At 35.5% G+C, this 11,956-nt stretch overlaps 1 protein-coding gene across 1 annotated transcript; it reads left to right on the plus strand.

The window, feature by feature from the left end:
- The first annotated feature begins 5,529 nt into the window (after positions 1-5,529).
- LOC143618170 (polyadenylate-binding protein-interacting protein 7-like) lies at positions 5,530-10,683 on the plus strand. The gene is made up of 5 exons (XM_077090473.1): positions 5,530-6,255; positions 7,102-7,540; positions 7,642-7,712; positions 10,117-10,241; positions 10,322-10,683. Exons 1-5 carry the CDS (start codon positions 5,560-5,562, stop codon positions 10,623-10,625), a joined length of 1,635 nt encoding a protein of 544 aa, XP_076946588.1. The 5' UTR covers positions 5,530-5,559; the 3' UTR covers positions 10,626-10,683.
- The last annotated feature ends 1,273 nt before the right edge of the window (positions 10,684-11,956 follow it).

An 11,956-nucleotide genomic window follows, 5' to 3' on the forward strand; every position in this document is an offset into this window, starting at 1 on the left:
TTCTTTTGTAGTCTCGATATGCAGGTTTTAAAGTATAAAACAAAATAATAATATTAATAATAATAATAATAATTTAACACTTATATGAAGCAAATTAAATATTATAGTATAAAATAATAAAAAGAAAACCAAATAAAAAAAAAATTAAAGATTAGGCGTAAATTATCAAGATCAAGATTAATAACATTACATCAAAAACATCAGAATTAGCACAAAACGACATGGTTTAATCAATCAAACAACCCTGGGAGAATCCAAGCTCCTGATCAGAAGCTGTTTGACGGCGGCGATGAGATCCTCCGCCGGATTCCTGATCGACGATCGGAACTTCTTGCAGATTCTCATATGCCGATCCAAAGCTTCCTCCGAACAACTTCTTTCTTAATCGCCTCCGTACACAGCCCACAGATCCAACGGCCATGGTTACTCGCCCTCACCGTAGCAATGTACGCCGGCGTACACTCCTCTGTTAATTTACAGCACTCGCATTTCACTAATTCCACGTCATCGTTTGGTTTAACTGCTACTGGAAGAACTGTATCTTTAACCATTATTCTTGAGGGAATAATTTGATGAATTTTTGCTAACTGAAATGAAAATAGTTGTAGCTATATAATGTATCAAAATTTATGATGAATTTTTGGAATAACAAAATTTATGAAATTGAAATTCGAATTGTTTTTTATTTTTATATTTCTACAACAGCCCAATTTTGTAACCCGGTAAGACCCACGAAACCCGTTTATAGTTTGATAGGGTCGGTTCCATGGTATAGCATCTGGAGTTAATTGGGTCCGAGTTCGGGGCTAGTAACGGGTTTAAAGAAAGACTCATGAACTAGTTTGTATCTCAAATCAATTATATACTTGGTTGTTCTATTGTTTGATTTTGTTATTATCTTTCTGACTTGATTTATTTACTAGTTTGAATTGGGTTTTTTAAGACAAGTTTTATAAGAAATTATCATTTGTGACATATACTTATTATATGTATGATTGAAAGAAACTTTTGATTTACGCAAAATATATGTTGGCTGATACTAATTATAATTAGCAAGAGTTATAATTCTTATGTTGTTAGTATGCTGTCTGCATATTGCAATGCAAGCCCACTAAATTCCCAACTAAAAACCATATCATATCAAACAAACTGGTCCAATACTAACAATCGATTCTAGGACCCCGAGCAACCCGTCATGAACCTAAACTAATTATTAACATTAGGGTCGGTTCTCGAGTCTCCACTTTACTATTAGCCGTGCATAGATCAAGGTCGGGTAATACTATTAAATAATTACCCCTGTCTAGAAACGTTTCAAATTTCATTAAAATCAACTATTATGAAGTTCAAATAAGATTTTTTTTAAACAACCATTCGAACTACTATTAAATAATTACACCTTTTTTATTGACTATGAAACTGAAATAAGACGAGACTTGAACTTAAAAATGTGTTTTGTTAGTTAACAGATACACAGACTATGGAGGGGTATGGGGTTAAGGGTCGAATACTGGAAATAAAATCATGATTGCTGAATTTAAGGTCACCATGTCCAACTAATCTTCCCGTGATTACACTCAGAATTAATGGTGAATTATTGAAAAATATTTCTACATGCTTAGGGTGATTTTGACATTTATAGATATTGAAATGTTTCGTTCATGTGTATCAGACGGTTGGTTGGTTGAATTGAGTGTATCCTTATCGTCACGATTCGACCTTTAGATGAAAGTAGTTAAAGATACGACAATTGGTGTGCTAGATCCATGCCAACTAGATTTGATTTGACAACAAATATTTGTCTATATATAACCTAAAACAAACACAACATTTAGTAATCAATCGAATAATTGTTTGACCAAACTTGAAAGTGGACATCATACCCTCTCATTTCATAGGCTTAGTATTTCAAACTCCTTTTATTTGCAATAAAATTTAGTTCAAAGTTTAATCTCATATCACAATTTACAATCGTGCATGAACTAAAAGACTAACTAGAAGCAAACGCTAGAAGCAAACACATAGAGGAAAAATGATAGGAAGGAACGAGTGATTGTTTCTTTCACGGCTAATAGTGACTTGATTGGAGATATGTGTCGTATACATCGAGTAACTGCTTACACAAATTATTTTAAGAAAAAACGTTTCAACTAATTTCATTTATTAGAAATCAAAACTCAATTGATACCCTAAGCAGCATGTTTCACATGTCTTAACCTGATATAGGAAGATCCAAAGACAAACAATTAAAAAGAAATCTCGTAAAACATACGAGGAGTTTGATAAAGTCCATATTTTAGGACACGATTATTCTTTTACCTCCACTTTACAGCAACGGTCCCTTTGTAAATATAATCTGCTTAATTTTCAATATATTTGTAAGATCATCACATATTCAAAATATAATTCAAAATTACCAAACACTCATTTTAAATGTTTAACAAAAACCCTCTTAAACTCTTGTAAAACAAAATTTTTTAAATATTTGTAAGTTAAAGATTAACTTTTTAGTTTATGGATCGGATTATATATTTCAATTAGATGGTTAAGGGATGTTAAATAGGTTGTATGTACTGGTAGACAGGCTAAATATGATACGAATCCACAAATTTTACACAAACCCAAATGCTATGTCACACATATGAACTTAATAGGGCATGGGTTTTCATAGGTGGACACATATACAGTTAGTTTAACATGCATTTTATTGCATATATTCTTAATATTTAAGTTCACATATAAAAATACATAGGTATGTAAAATATTTATGCTTAAATTGTAATGGATGAAGCTAAAATAAGAAGACAGTGCATTTTAATAAGTTTAAGAAGAGATATTGGCCATTGGATCTAATGTGTTAAAGGATAAGATTAAATCTAGTGAAAAAACATGGTGTATTATAAAGATGTGACATGTAAATTAATTAAAGAAGAAAATAAAATGTTTAAGACATGATGTGTTTTAACCTTCTTGCTTCATACACTTGTTAAAAAACGCTAACTACTTAAGTATTATGAGTAAGTGCGAGTGGTGTATGCGGATGGATAGATGCTATGCTTGCCTGTGGTCATGCCTTTCATCTAGGTGCTGTTTGTTTTTGCAGACATAAACTGTCTGCAAGCTGATTTCATCTGTTTTCATGTCTGCAACTGAAGATGTGGTCTGAAGATCTGCAAGCTGAAAATATAAGACTGTTTGTTTTTATAAGCTGATACTGTCTGCATAACTGTCAAACTTATCTCACAAGATAGAAGTCATTTATTCAAGTTACATCTAGTTTTTAGTCTTTGCTTGCCATGCCGATTTGGTTTTGGTGGGTGGTGGAAGGTGGTGGTGGTGGATGGTGGTAGTGGCGGCGGACGGTGGGTAGTGGCGGTGGATGGTGGTGGTGGACAATGGGTGGTGGTGATGGATGGTTTTGGTTGGTGGTGGACGGTGGTGGTGATGGATGGTGGTGGTGGTGGGTGATGGATGGTGGTGGTGGCGGTGATGGATGGTGGTGGTGGTGATGGATGGTGGGTGGTGGACGGTGGTGGTGATGGATGGTGGTGGTGGTGGCGGACGGTGGTGGTGATGGATGGTGGGTGGTGGACGGTGGTGGTGATGGATGGTGGGTGGTGGACGGTGGTGGTGGCGGTGATGGATGGTGGTGGTGGTGGCGGTGATGGATGGTGGTGGTGGTGGGTGATGGATGGTGGTGGTGGCGGTGATGGATGGTGGTGGTGGTGGCGGACGGTGGTGGTGATGGATGGTGGGTGGTGGACGGTGGTGGTGATGGATGGTGGGTGGTGGACGGTGGTGGTGGCGGTGGATGGTGGTGGACGGTGGCGGCGGGGTACGGGGGTGGTGGTGGCGGCGTACGGTGGGTGGTGGTGTTGGCGGACGGTGGTAGGAGCAGTGGATGAGAAGGTGGCTGCAAAGGGAGAAGAGTAGGGTTTTTTTGTGAAGATGTTTTAAGCAAGATTTCCTTGCTTTTCTTTTAAGATGAAAGAAGATAACTTCAGATCTGTTTTAAGAAAAAAAACAAACAGTCTTCAAGGGTAATGTCTGCGCGCCTGCAGACATTAGCTCCCTTGAAGATGTTTAAAGAAAAAACAAACACCCCCTAATCTATTATTCTAGCTAACTCATTCTCAACCATCAAACCAAACCAAACCAAACCAAACCAAACATTCCTTCTTATACTCAATACTTATACTAATACTAATAATCTCCACTCTTGATTTCATTTCAGATTAAATAATAGTCCTGTATTCAACACACATCACCGGCCGCCGATGGATCCATTTTCTGCGGTCTCTTGAGCTTCGTCAAGGTAGGAATAATAATAGTAATTCATCTATTTATCACCAGATCTTATCGAATCTCATTGATTGTATTGTTTCTCGATTCAATTTTGAGATCTGTTACTGTTGATGATTACGTAATGCGTTGAATTGTGGATTTAGGCTGTGATTGTGTGGTTAAAGTGTTGTACTGTGAAATTAGGGTTTGATTTTAGGAAATTTGGTAGGTTATGGTTGTGATGTGTTGATTATGATTATATGATTTGTTGGTTAATTAGGATTGGGGAATGTTTGATTTTATGTGAATTTGTGGAGTATGTTTTGGTTATGTTGATATAAGCTTTTTAACTTTGTTTGTTGGTTAATTGTTTGAAACAGCACCTTTTTAATGGAATAATGTTGATGCTTTCTGTTATTTGGATGAATTAGAAATTTATATAATTGTTATTCACTGTAGTGTCACTGTGTGTGTGTGTTATGTGAGGATGTTCATGTAATTTACGAGTTTATGAATGTGATTTTTTTCTCTTGAATGCCATTAATAAATGCAAAAGTTGACCAGATTGTTGACTAATAGTGGTTCATGCATCTACTACACTGTTATTTGAAACAACGGTTTTTTATTGAACAAAATGTTGAGTGAAATATTTGAATGGTTCTTTTGTGTTATTTGGATGATTCAAATTCTAAAATGCTAAAAATTCTCCAGTAGACCTATATATATGTTATATTCACTTTCACTATATATAATATATATATGCGTGTGTGTGCGCGCACATGTTTTAGTTCTAAGGACTCTATGTGATAACGTTGATGTAATTTGCAAGTTTTTAAATTGAGATTTTATTCTTTAACCTTACAAGTAATGCAGAAGTTGACTAAAACGGGTGTATACGTCTACTAAAATGTTAATGTGCTATAGTTTTCTGTTTTTGGGTTCAGGATAGGGGTAATGCCAGCTGCAATTCACTATAGTGTATAGTGTATGTATGTGTGTTAGTTTTAAGGACTCTTTGTGAGAATGTTGATGTAATTTACAAGTTTATGAATGGGATTTCTTTCTTAACCTCACTAATAATGCAAAAGTTGACCAAATTCTTGACTAAAACGGGTGTATGCATCTACTACGATGTTAATGTGTTGTAATTTCTTTTCTTTTGTTTTTTTTTTTTGGTTTCAGGATACGGGTGATATCAGCTGCAGTTTACAGATTTGAATTTAGAGTTTTACCCTACGTAATAGAATTAGTTTCAATTTAATACCTCAAAGAATAATGAGCCTGCTCAATAAAGGGCCTTCTGCCATTGACAAACCACTTAGCACCACAACAGGGAAAGCAAAAAGTTTAAATCCAGATGCTGCTGAATTCGTCCCGTTTGCTTTAAGGTCACCATCCGGAAACACAAATGGTGCAGACACGTCTTCAAGTTTCAGCACTTTTGGTGGTTCAAGTTCAACAGTCGGGAAATCAATACTAAACAGGTCAGAATCATCTGTTTCAAATAACTCAGATGATGTGGCGCACCAGTTCTGGCGGGACCAGCTACCTGATGACATCACTCCCGACTTTAATGTTTTGGGAGAAGAATCTCAAACAATCAACAGCCTTCCTTTTTCAAATCTATCATTAACAGATGTTAATGGGAACTCAAGGTTATCTTCTTATCAAATCAATGGTGGCAGTTATCAAAATGCAGTTAATTTTCAACATAAGCAAGTGAAGCCGTGGGACATGAATGGTGATCAGTTGGTTACTGGTGTTGTAGATGAGGTTTATTATAATGGTGATGTTGGTCAAGGGTATATAGATGATATGCTTAATGAGCAGCAGGTGGAGGGTACGGATGTAAATTCACTTGAGTTTTTGGCTTCTCAGTTTCCTGGTTTTGCGGCTGAAAGTCTTGCTGAAGTTTACTATGCTAATGGATGTGATTTGAATTTGACAATTGAGATGCTTACTCAGCTTGAGGTATGTATATGTGTGTGTATACACACACTCGGACACTTTTTTGTGAGAACAGAAAGAACATAAACAATATTTATTTATAGAGCCTACACATATGTAGGTTTTGCGCACGTGTAGGTATATTTTCTACAGTTTACATACACATACCTAAACATGTAAAGGTAAGTGTTTTAAAGTGAAAACAAACTTATGAACAAATTAATAACCTAGATATTTGTATGCTAGAAGTAAAAGTTTTCAAAAAGATTCACTACTTACAGAAATTTAAATGATTTGCAAATCATAATAATTCAGTCTTCTGTAATGAACCTCTCCATATGTATATTATATATATTTTAATGTATCCTGCTTTTACATGTTGTGGGTCGAGTTAGGGGTGTGCATGAAACTGAAATGGCTGAACTGGCATCGGAATTCCCGACGTAACAGAACCGAAATAACTGAGCCAGATAAAAAGAAGCAATGGTCTGGTCTTAAGTTTTCTAAAAAAACAATAAGTAATCGGTAATAAGTTAATAAATGGTGTAGCCAAAAAGTTATAGTTCCAAATATGTAATAATCAATTAATCATTAATTAAAAAATAAACTTTGACCCTAATTCATTATTTTGGCCCATTTTAATTTTCGAGTAAAAAATTTCAAGCTCAGATGGTAAAAATGAAAAGATTGAAACCAAACTGAACCATTTTGAAAACTGTTAGAACTGAATGGCTTTAAAAACCCAAAAACCGAATTTTCAGTTTTTTGGTTCGGTTTGAACCTAAAACCGACCCAAATGGAATTGATATCTATTTGTATCTATGCATAAATATGCTGTTTAGCCTGCTTTGTTTATATATATAATTGCAGCTTCAGGTAGATAACAGTTTGAACCAGAATCTGAACTCCAAGACATTATCAGCATCTGTTCCAAATCTCAGTGCTATGGATTTCCCTGCACTCTCTCCAACCGATAATCATAATAACGTGCCAACGTTTCCTGGACACGATCAGCACCCGAATGTTAATAATTATCGTTCATTGGATAAAGAGTTACTCATGTTTAAATCTTCATCAACCGCTCCATCTTTAGGTGCTACAGATTTTGCTGCTGCAGTTAGAAAAACCGCACCACTTGAATCGAGCATATGGAAGTTTGATAAAAGCCATTCAAATTCCACCATTGGATCAAGTAGAAGCTCTCAGAGCTTAGTTGGCGGTTATGGAAGAAGCAGTTTTGGGGATCGGTTGGCTAACCGTGGTGCAACCCGTGCGGCTCCTGTCTGGCTTGAAACTGGTGACGCAGTCGGTAATGTTTTTGGTGAAATATATATTATTTAGTTAAACAATATTGTTTTGGTTAAATGAATTGTGTGAGTGTGCATGCACTTTAACTTTGTGAGATCGCAGCAAATATGTACTCGGAAATGCGGGGTGAAGCTCGTGATCATGCACGTCTACGCAACGCGTATTTTGAACAGGTATGGCTTTTTATGTTTGATGCATTTTATAATTTCACTCTTCTTTTATTGAATGATGAAGTTATAAAAATTAGTTGTGAAAACGAAATAACACATATAGAAGGAATTCCTAGTAAGCGTGGAGTCATCAGCATATGTGTTTCTCATATGCTTCTATATGAGGTTGTGTGAAGGTGAGTTGACTTTTTGTTTCAAACGTGAATACATGGACAAGGCAATTTCTCATATGATTAGCCTGTGGATACATGATCATGTTCATCTGTAGTAGTTTTAAGGCCTTAGATCAATTAGAGACAGTCATTTTACTAAGCAATGAGAATGAACAAAAGTGATTGATCAGATGCGATGATCATTATGAAAACAGTTATAAAAGTTACCTTTCTTAGACTAATAATGAAAGAACACAATAGTACAAGTTATAATTAGGTCATGTCATAAAGAAAATGTAATATTTGGTATGTGTTGAAAAACATTATGAAGATGCCATGAAGGTAGAAGTAATTAAGGACAGAGGATTCTCTTTTGGAAAATAACAAAAAAAAGATTTTACATGAAGTATTCTTAGGTATCATGTTAAGGTGCCCTAGATTAAAGTTCAAGCCACTGAGATAGCTCTGCTGGAATATTTGATAAGCATGTAATAAGCTTGTCTATGGTCATCTATTTTCTTCTTAGTTAGATTGTGCAAGCTATTTGACTATAGTCTTCAGAAAAATATATTATATAAAGAACAGTATTCTTTGTTCATCTCTTCTTTGTTGTTTTCTAACTATGCAATCATCCACGTATGCATTGTCTTCTTGTCATCATGGTTTAAAAAAACGGAATGAGGCGGCGCCTCAAGGCGCGCCTCGAGACGAGGCGGCAACAAACCGATTATGAGGCAGCGCCTCTAGGTTTGAGAATATACGTACGCTTCCAAGGTCTGAGGCGGCCGAAAAACGGTGAGGCGGTGAAATTGATTGAGGCGGAAAAACATCAATAGCGTCCATATGATGGCAAATTCTGACGCCGGAAATCAAGAAGAAGGGAGAAAGCAACCGGGGAAATCAGGATGAAAGAGGCGAGCGGCGACAGTGGAACTTACGTTTTAGAGATTTAGGTTTAAATAAGTTTAAATGTTTTGGCATTTAACCCCCTCTGTTTCAGTGTTTTACCTGAGTCCCTGGAACTTGTAAATCTTTACACAAAAGTGTCAAATTAGTTTGTGTACTTTAACATTTAACCCTTCTATCTTCAGTAGCTTACATTTAGTCCTTAAATTTGTAAATTTATACATAAAAACTACAAATTAACATTATAAATTTATATATTGAAGTGCAAAGTTTTGTTTTGTATTATTATTTTTTATATTTAGTTATGAAAGTTCTTTGTTTGATGTCTAGTATTTTATTTCTTTTAAGATATATAAAAAATATACATATTTTTAATTCCGCCTCGGGCTTACGCCTTGGTTCGCCTCGAGGCTTACGCCTCTTGAGGCTAAGGGAAAACGCCTCGAGGCACGATTCCGTACTTTTAAACTTTGCTTGTCATGTACTAGGGCTCTACTCATTGAACTTACGAGGGCTCGGCTAATTTTCGAGCTTTAGGCCTAAAGCTCTAGATTTTCTCGCTTATTGTATGTTATTTATTTATTTTTTTATTCGTATACATGTGCAATTACTGCTATATATATATATACATACGCTTGTTTATAATTTTATATAAATTAAGTTATAATTATTATAATAATATAATTATAATTTATTATGTTGAATAGAAATTACTATATATAAATAATAGATTCATTTAGGCTCGTGAGTGTAGTCAAGTTCGGTTTATAAAATTCAAGGCTTGAGCTTGATTATCAAATGAGCTCAAGGTTAGCCTAGAGCTCACCGGAGCTCGTTTAAGTTTGGTTCGGTTAGAGCTTTTAACGAGCCGATATTGTGTAGCTCACAAGTTGCTCAACTCGTTTACACCCTACCATCTACTATCTCATTGAAGTAACTCTAGAGTCTAGACTGTATATTTGCAATAACATAAATTCAATAATTCTAGGTGCACACAATAATTTCAAATGATTAAATTTTGAGAAAAAAATTACAAAAAGACCAGTTCTTATAGTACAGATTATAGTCATAACATTTGGCGTTGCATTTGCAAAGTTCATTCACAATTTAGCACATAAAAGAAGCTTTTTCACATGATAGAAATTGCTCATTGCTCTAGACTTGAATCTAAACTACTTTCTGATAACGCCATCATATTTAAACTTGAAAGCTATCAGACCACAAATTGGTGAATTAATCCCAGTGATTGCAAGCACTTGGAGTCGAAAGATTCCGAGTACTACATTCATACTAATTATTTATCATCAAAATTTGTTTTTTAAGCACACCGATTTTTGCCGTGTATGCAGGCACGCCAGGCTTATCTTGTTGGTCACAAGGCTTTAGCTAAGGAACTGAGTGTAAAAGGGCAATTACACAACATGCAAATGAAGGCTGCTCATGAAAAGGCTCAAGAATCTATTTACTATCAGAGGTTAGTTTTTTTTTTAAACAATTATTTTGCAAAATAATTAATATTTTAATTTCTTTCATTTGCTCATTTTAATTCTGTAGGAACCCGGCAAGTCTAGATACTCATGGAAACGGAAGAGGACAAGAAAGAATAATCGATCTTCACGGGCTACACGTGAACGAAGCAATCCATGTTCTAAAGCGAGATCTCATGACACTAAGAAGCATTGCCAGGTCAGCAGAGAACCGAATGCAAGTCTACATATGTGTTGGAACGGGCCACCACACAAAAGGGACCCGCACGCCAGCTAGACTCCCCGTTGCTGTCCAAAGATACCTCCTGGAGGAAGAAGGCCTTGACTACTCTGAACCCCAGCCCGGGCTTCTCCGGGTTGTGCTATATTGATAAAAATGTTAAAAAGGTATACACGCTTTTTGACACCACAAAAAAAAAAAAGAAAAAACCATAACTCGTTTTAAAAAATGATGATTAAAGAGGGAAAAACAAGAAAATGAAATTGTTGTAGGTGTACATGGTGGAAGTAAGGCAGGGAGATTAGTGTATCTGTGTGTAATATAAAGGTGTAATCACGCAACAACAGAATTAATTACGTTTTGTTAGGGAGGTTTTGATCAGTCACAAACATTAGTGACTTGTATTTTTTGGTTAGTGTAAAAGATTGTTTCATGTGATACTGTATTACTGTGAAACGTGACGCAAATTGCAAAAGCTTGTATGTTTCAGGGGATCGATCATCAAAACCCGAGATGGTGATGGTTTTATGCTACAGTCGATGTTCTTGATAAAGGATATCGGGTGAAAGTAGTATTTGGTTTAGAGTGTGAATTTCCGATCAATATGAGCCTATCATGAAATCTGTTGGTTTGTGTTTCGTTTAAACGGGTTTGAGTTGTTAATTGGTCAAACTTCAAACACATTATCTAATTGTGTTAAATCTGGTACAAGTTTGTTATGCTTTGGTCATGTGCCTGATGATACTTCCGTACAATACTTCCGGGCTCAATAGGTTATCAGCTAAACATGTACACTAAACTAAAAATGCACGATCAATTAGCTTTCAGGACTTCGGCCACGCTTGTAATTGTGTTTGGTTGGCACGTTAAAAAAGGGTTTGATGGGTAATAAGTTAATAACAAAGTTAAATGGTTAAACAAGTAGGTAGGTTAAACTTTCAAATTATATGTATTCTAATTTTAACATAGTTGAGGTGCCAGCTTATGTAGTTTCAATACGATTCCAACAGTTTGACAAACAAATTGCAAAACCTTTATTATTATTATTTTTTTTTGTATCGAATCTGTCAGTTTCAATAATGTTCAACCTCCCACATAACACCCAAATCAAATTTGTTTAAAAATAGGAGCAAATTTGTCTAGAGGGTGTTAAACCAATAACACTATCTTTAGCAGCATGATTATTCAAATTCCAAATGCTTTATTTTTTTTTATAAAATTATATGATCTTGTGTGATTTGTTATAATTTCATGTGCTAGGACATAATACCACATTCAATCTATGTTTTAGACTTTTTAGACACAGTAGGTGAGTTATCGGGATGCCTCACGGACCCCCCTCTCTTCTTCACGTTGGCAACTAGCAAAAAAAACCCCACGAACCTCATCCTTTCTCTTTTACTTATCGTATCTATCTCCTTATACAGTTATACCATTTGTATTTTGGAGTCACCTTTTTCTGATTGGTTATCTATCTCTTCC

The sequence above is a fragment of the Bidens hawaiensis genome, unplaced genomic scaffold, assembly GCF_021521415.1.
Source record: "Bidens hawaiensis isolate Kalapana, Puna unplaced genomic scaffold, B.hawaiensis_p1.1 tig00064611_1, whole genome shotgun sequence".
Taxonomy (NCBI): Eukaryota; Viridiplantae; Streptophyta; class Magnoliopsida; order Asterales; family Asteraceae; genus Bidens; species Bidens hawaiensis.

Coding starts and splice junctions, on each gene's coding strand:
- LOC143618170 (XM_077090473.1), top strand. CDS start 5,560: ATGAGCCTGCTCAATAAAGGGCCTTCTGCCATTGACAAACCACTTAGC. Junction 6,256..7,101: donor AGATGCTTACTCAGCTTGAG/GTATGTATATGT, acceptor ATATAATTGCAG/CTTCAGGTAGATAACAGTTT. Junction 7,713..10,116: donor GCAACGCGTATTTTGAACAG/GTATGGCTTTTT, acceptor CCGTGTATGCAG/GCACGCCAGGCTTATCTTGT.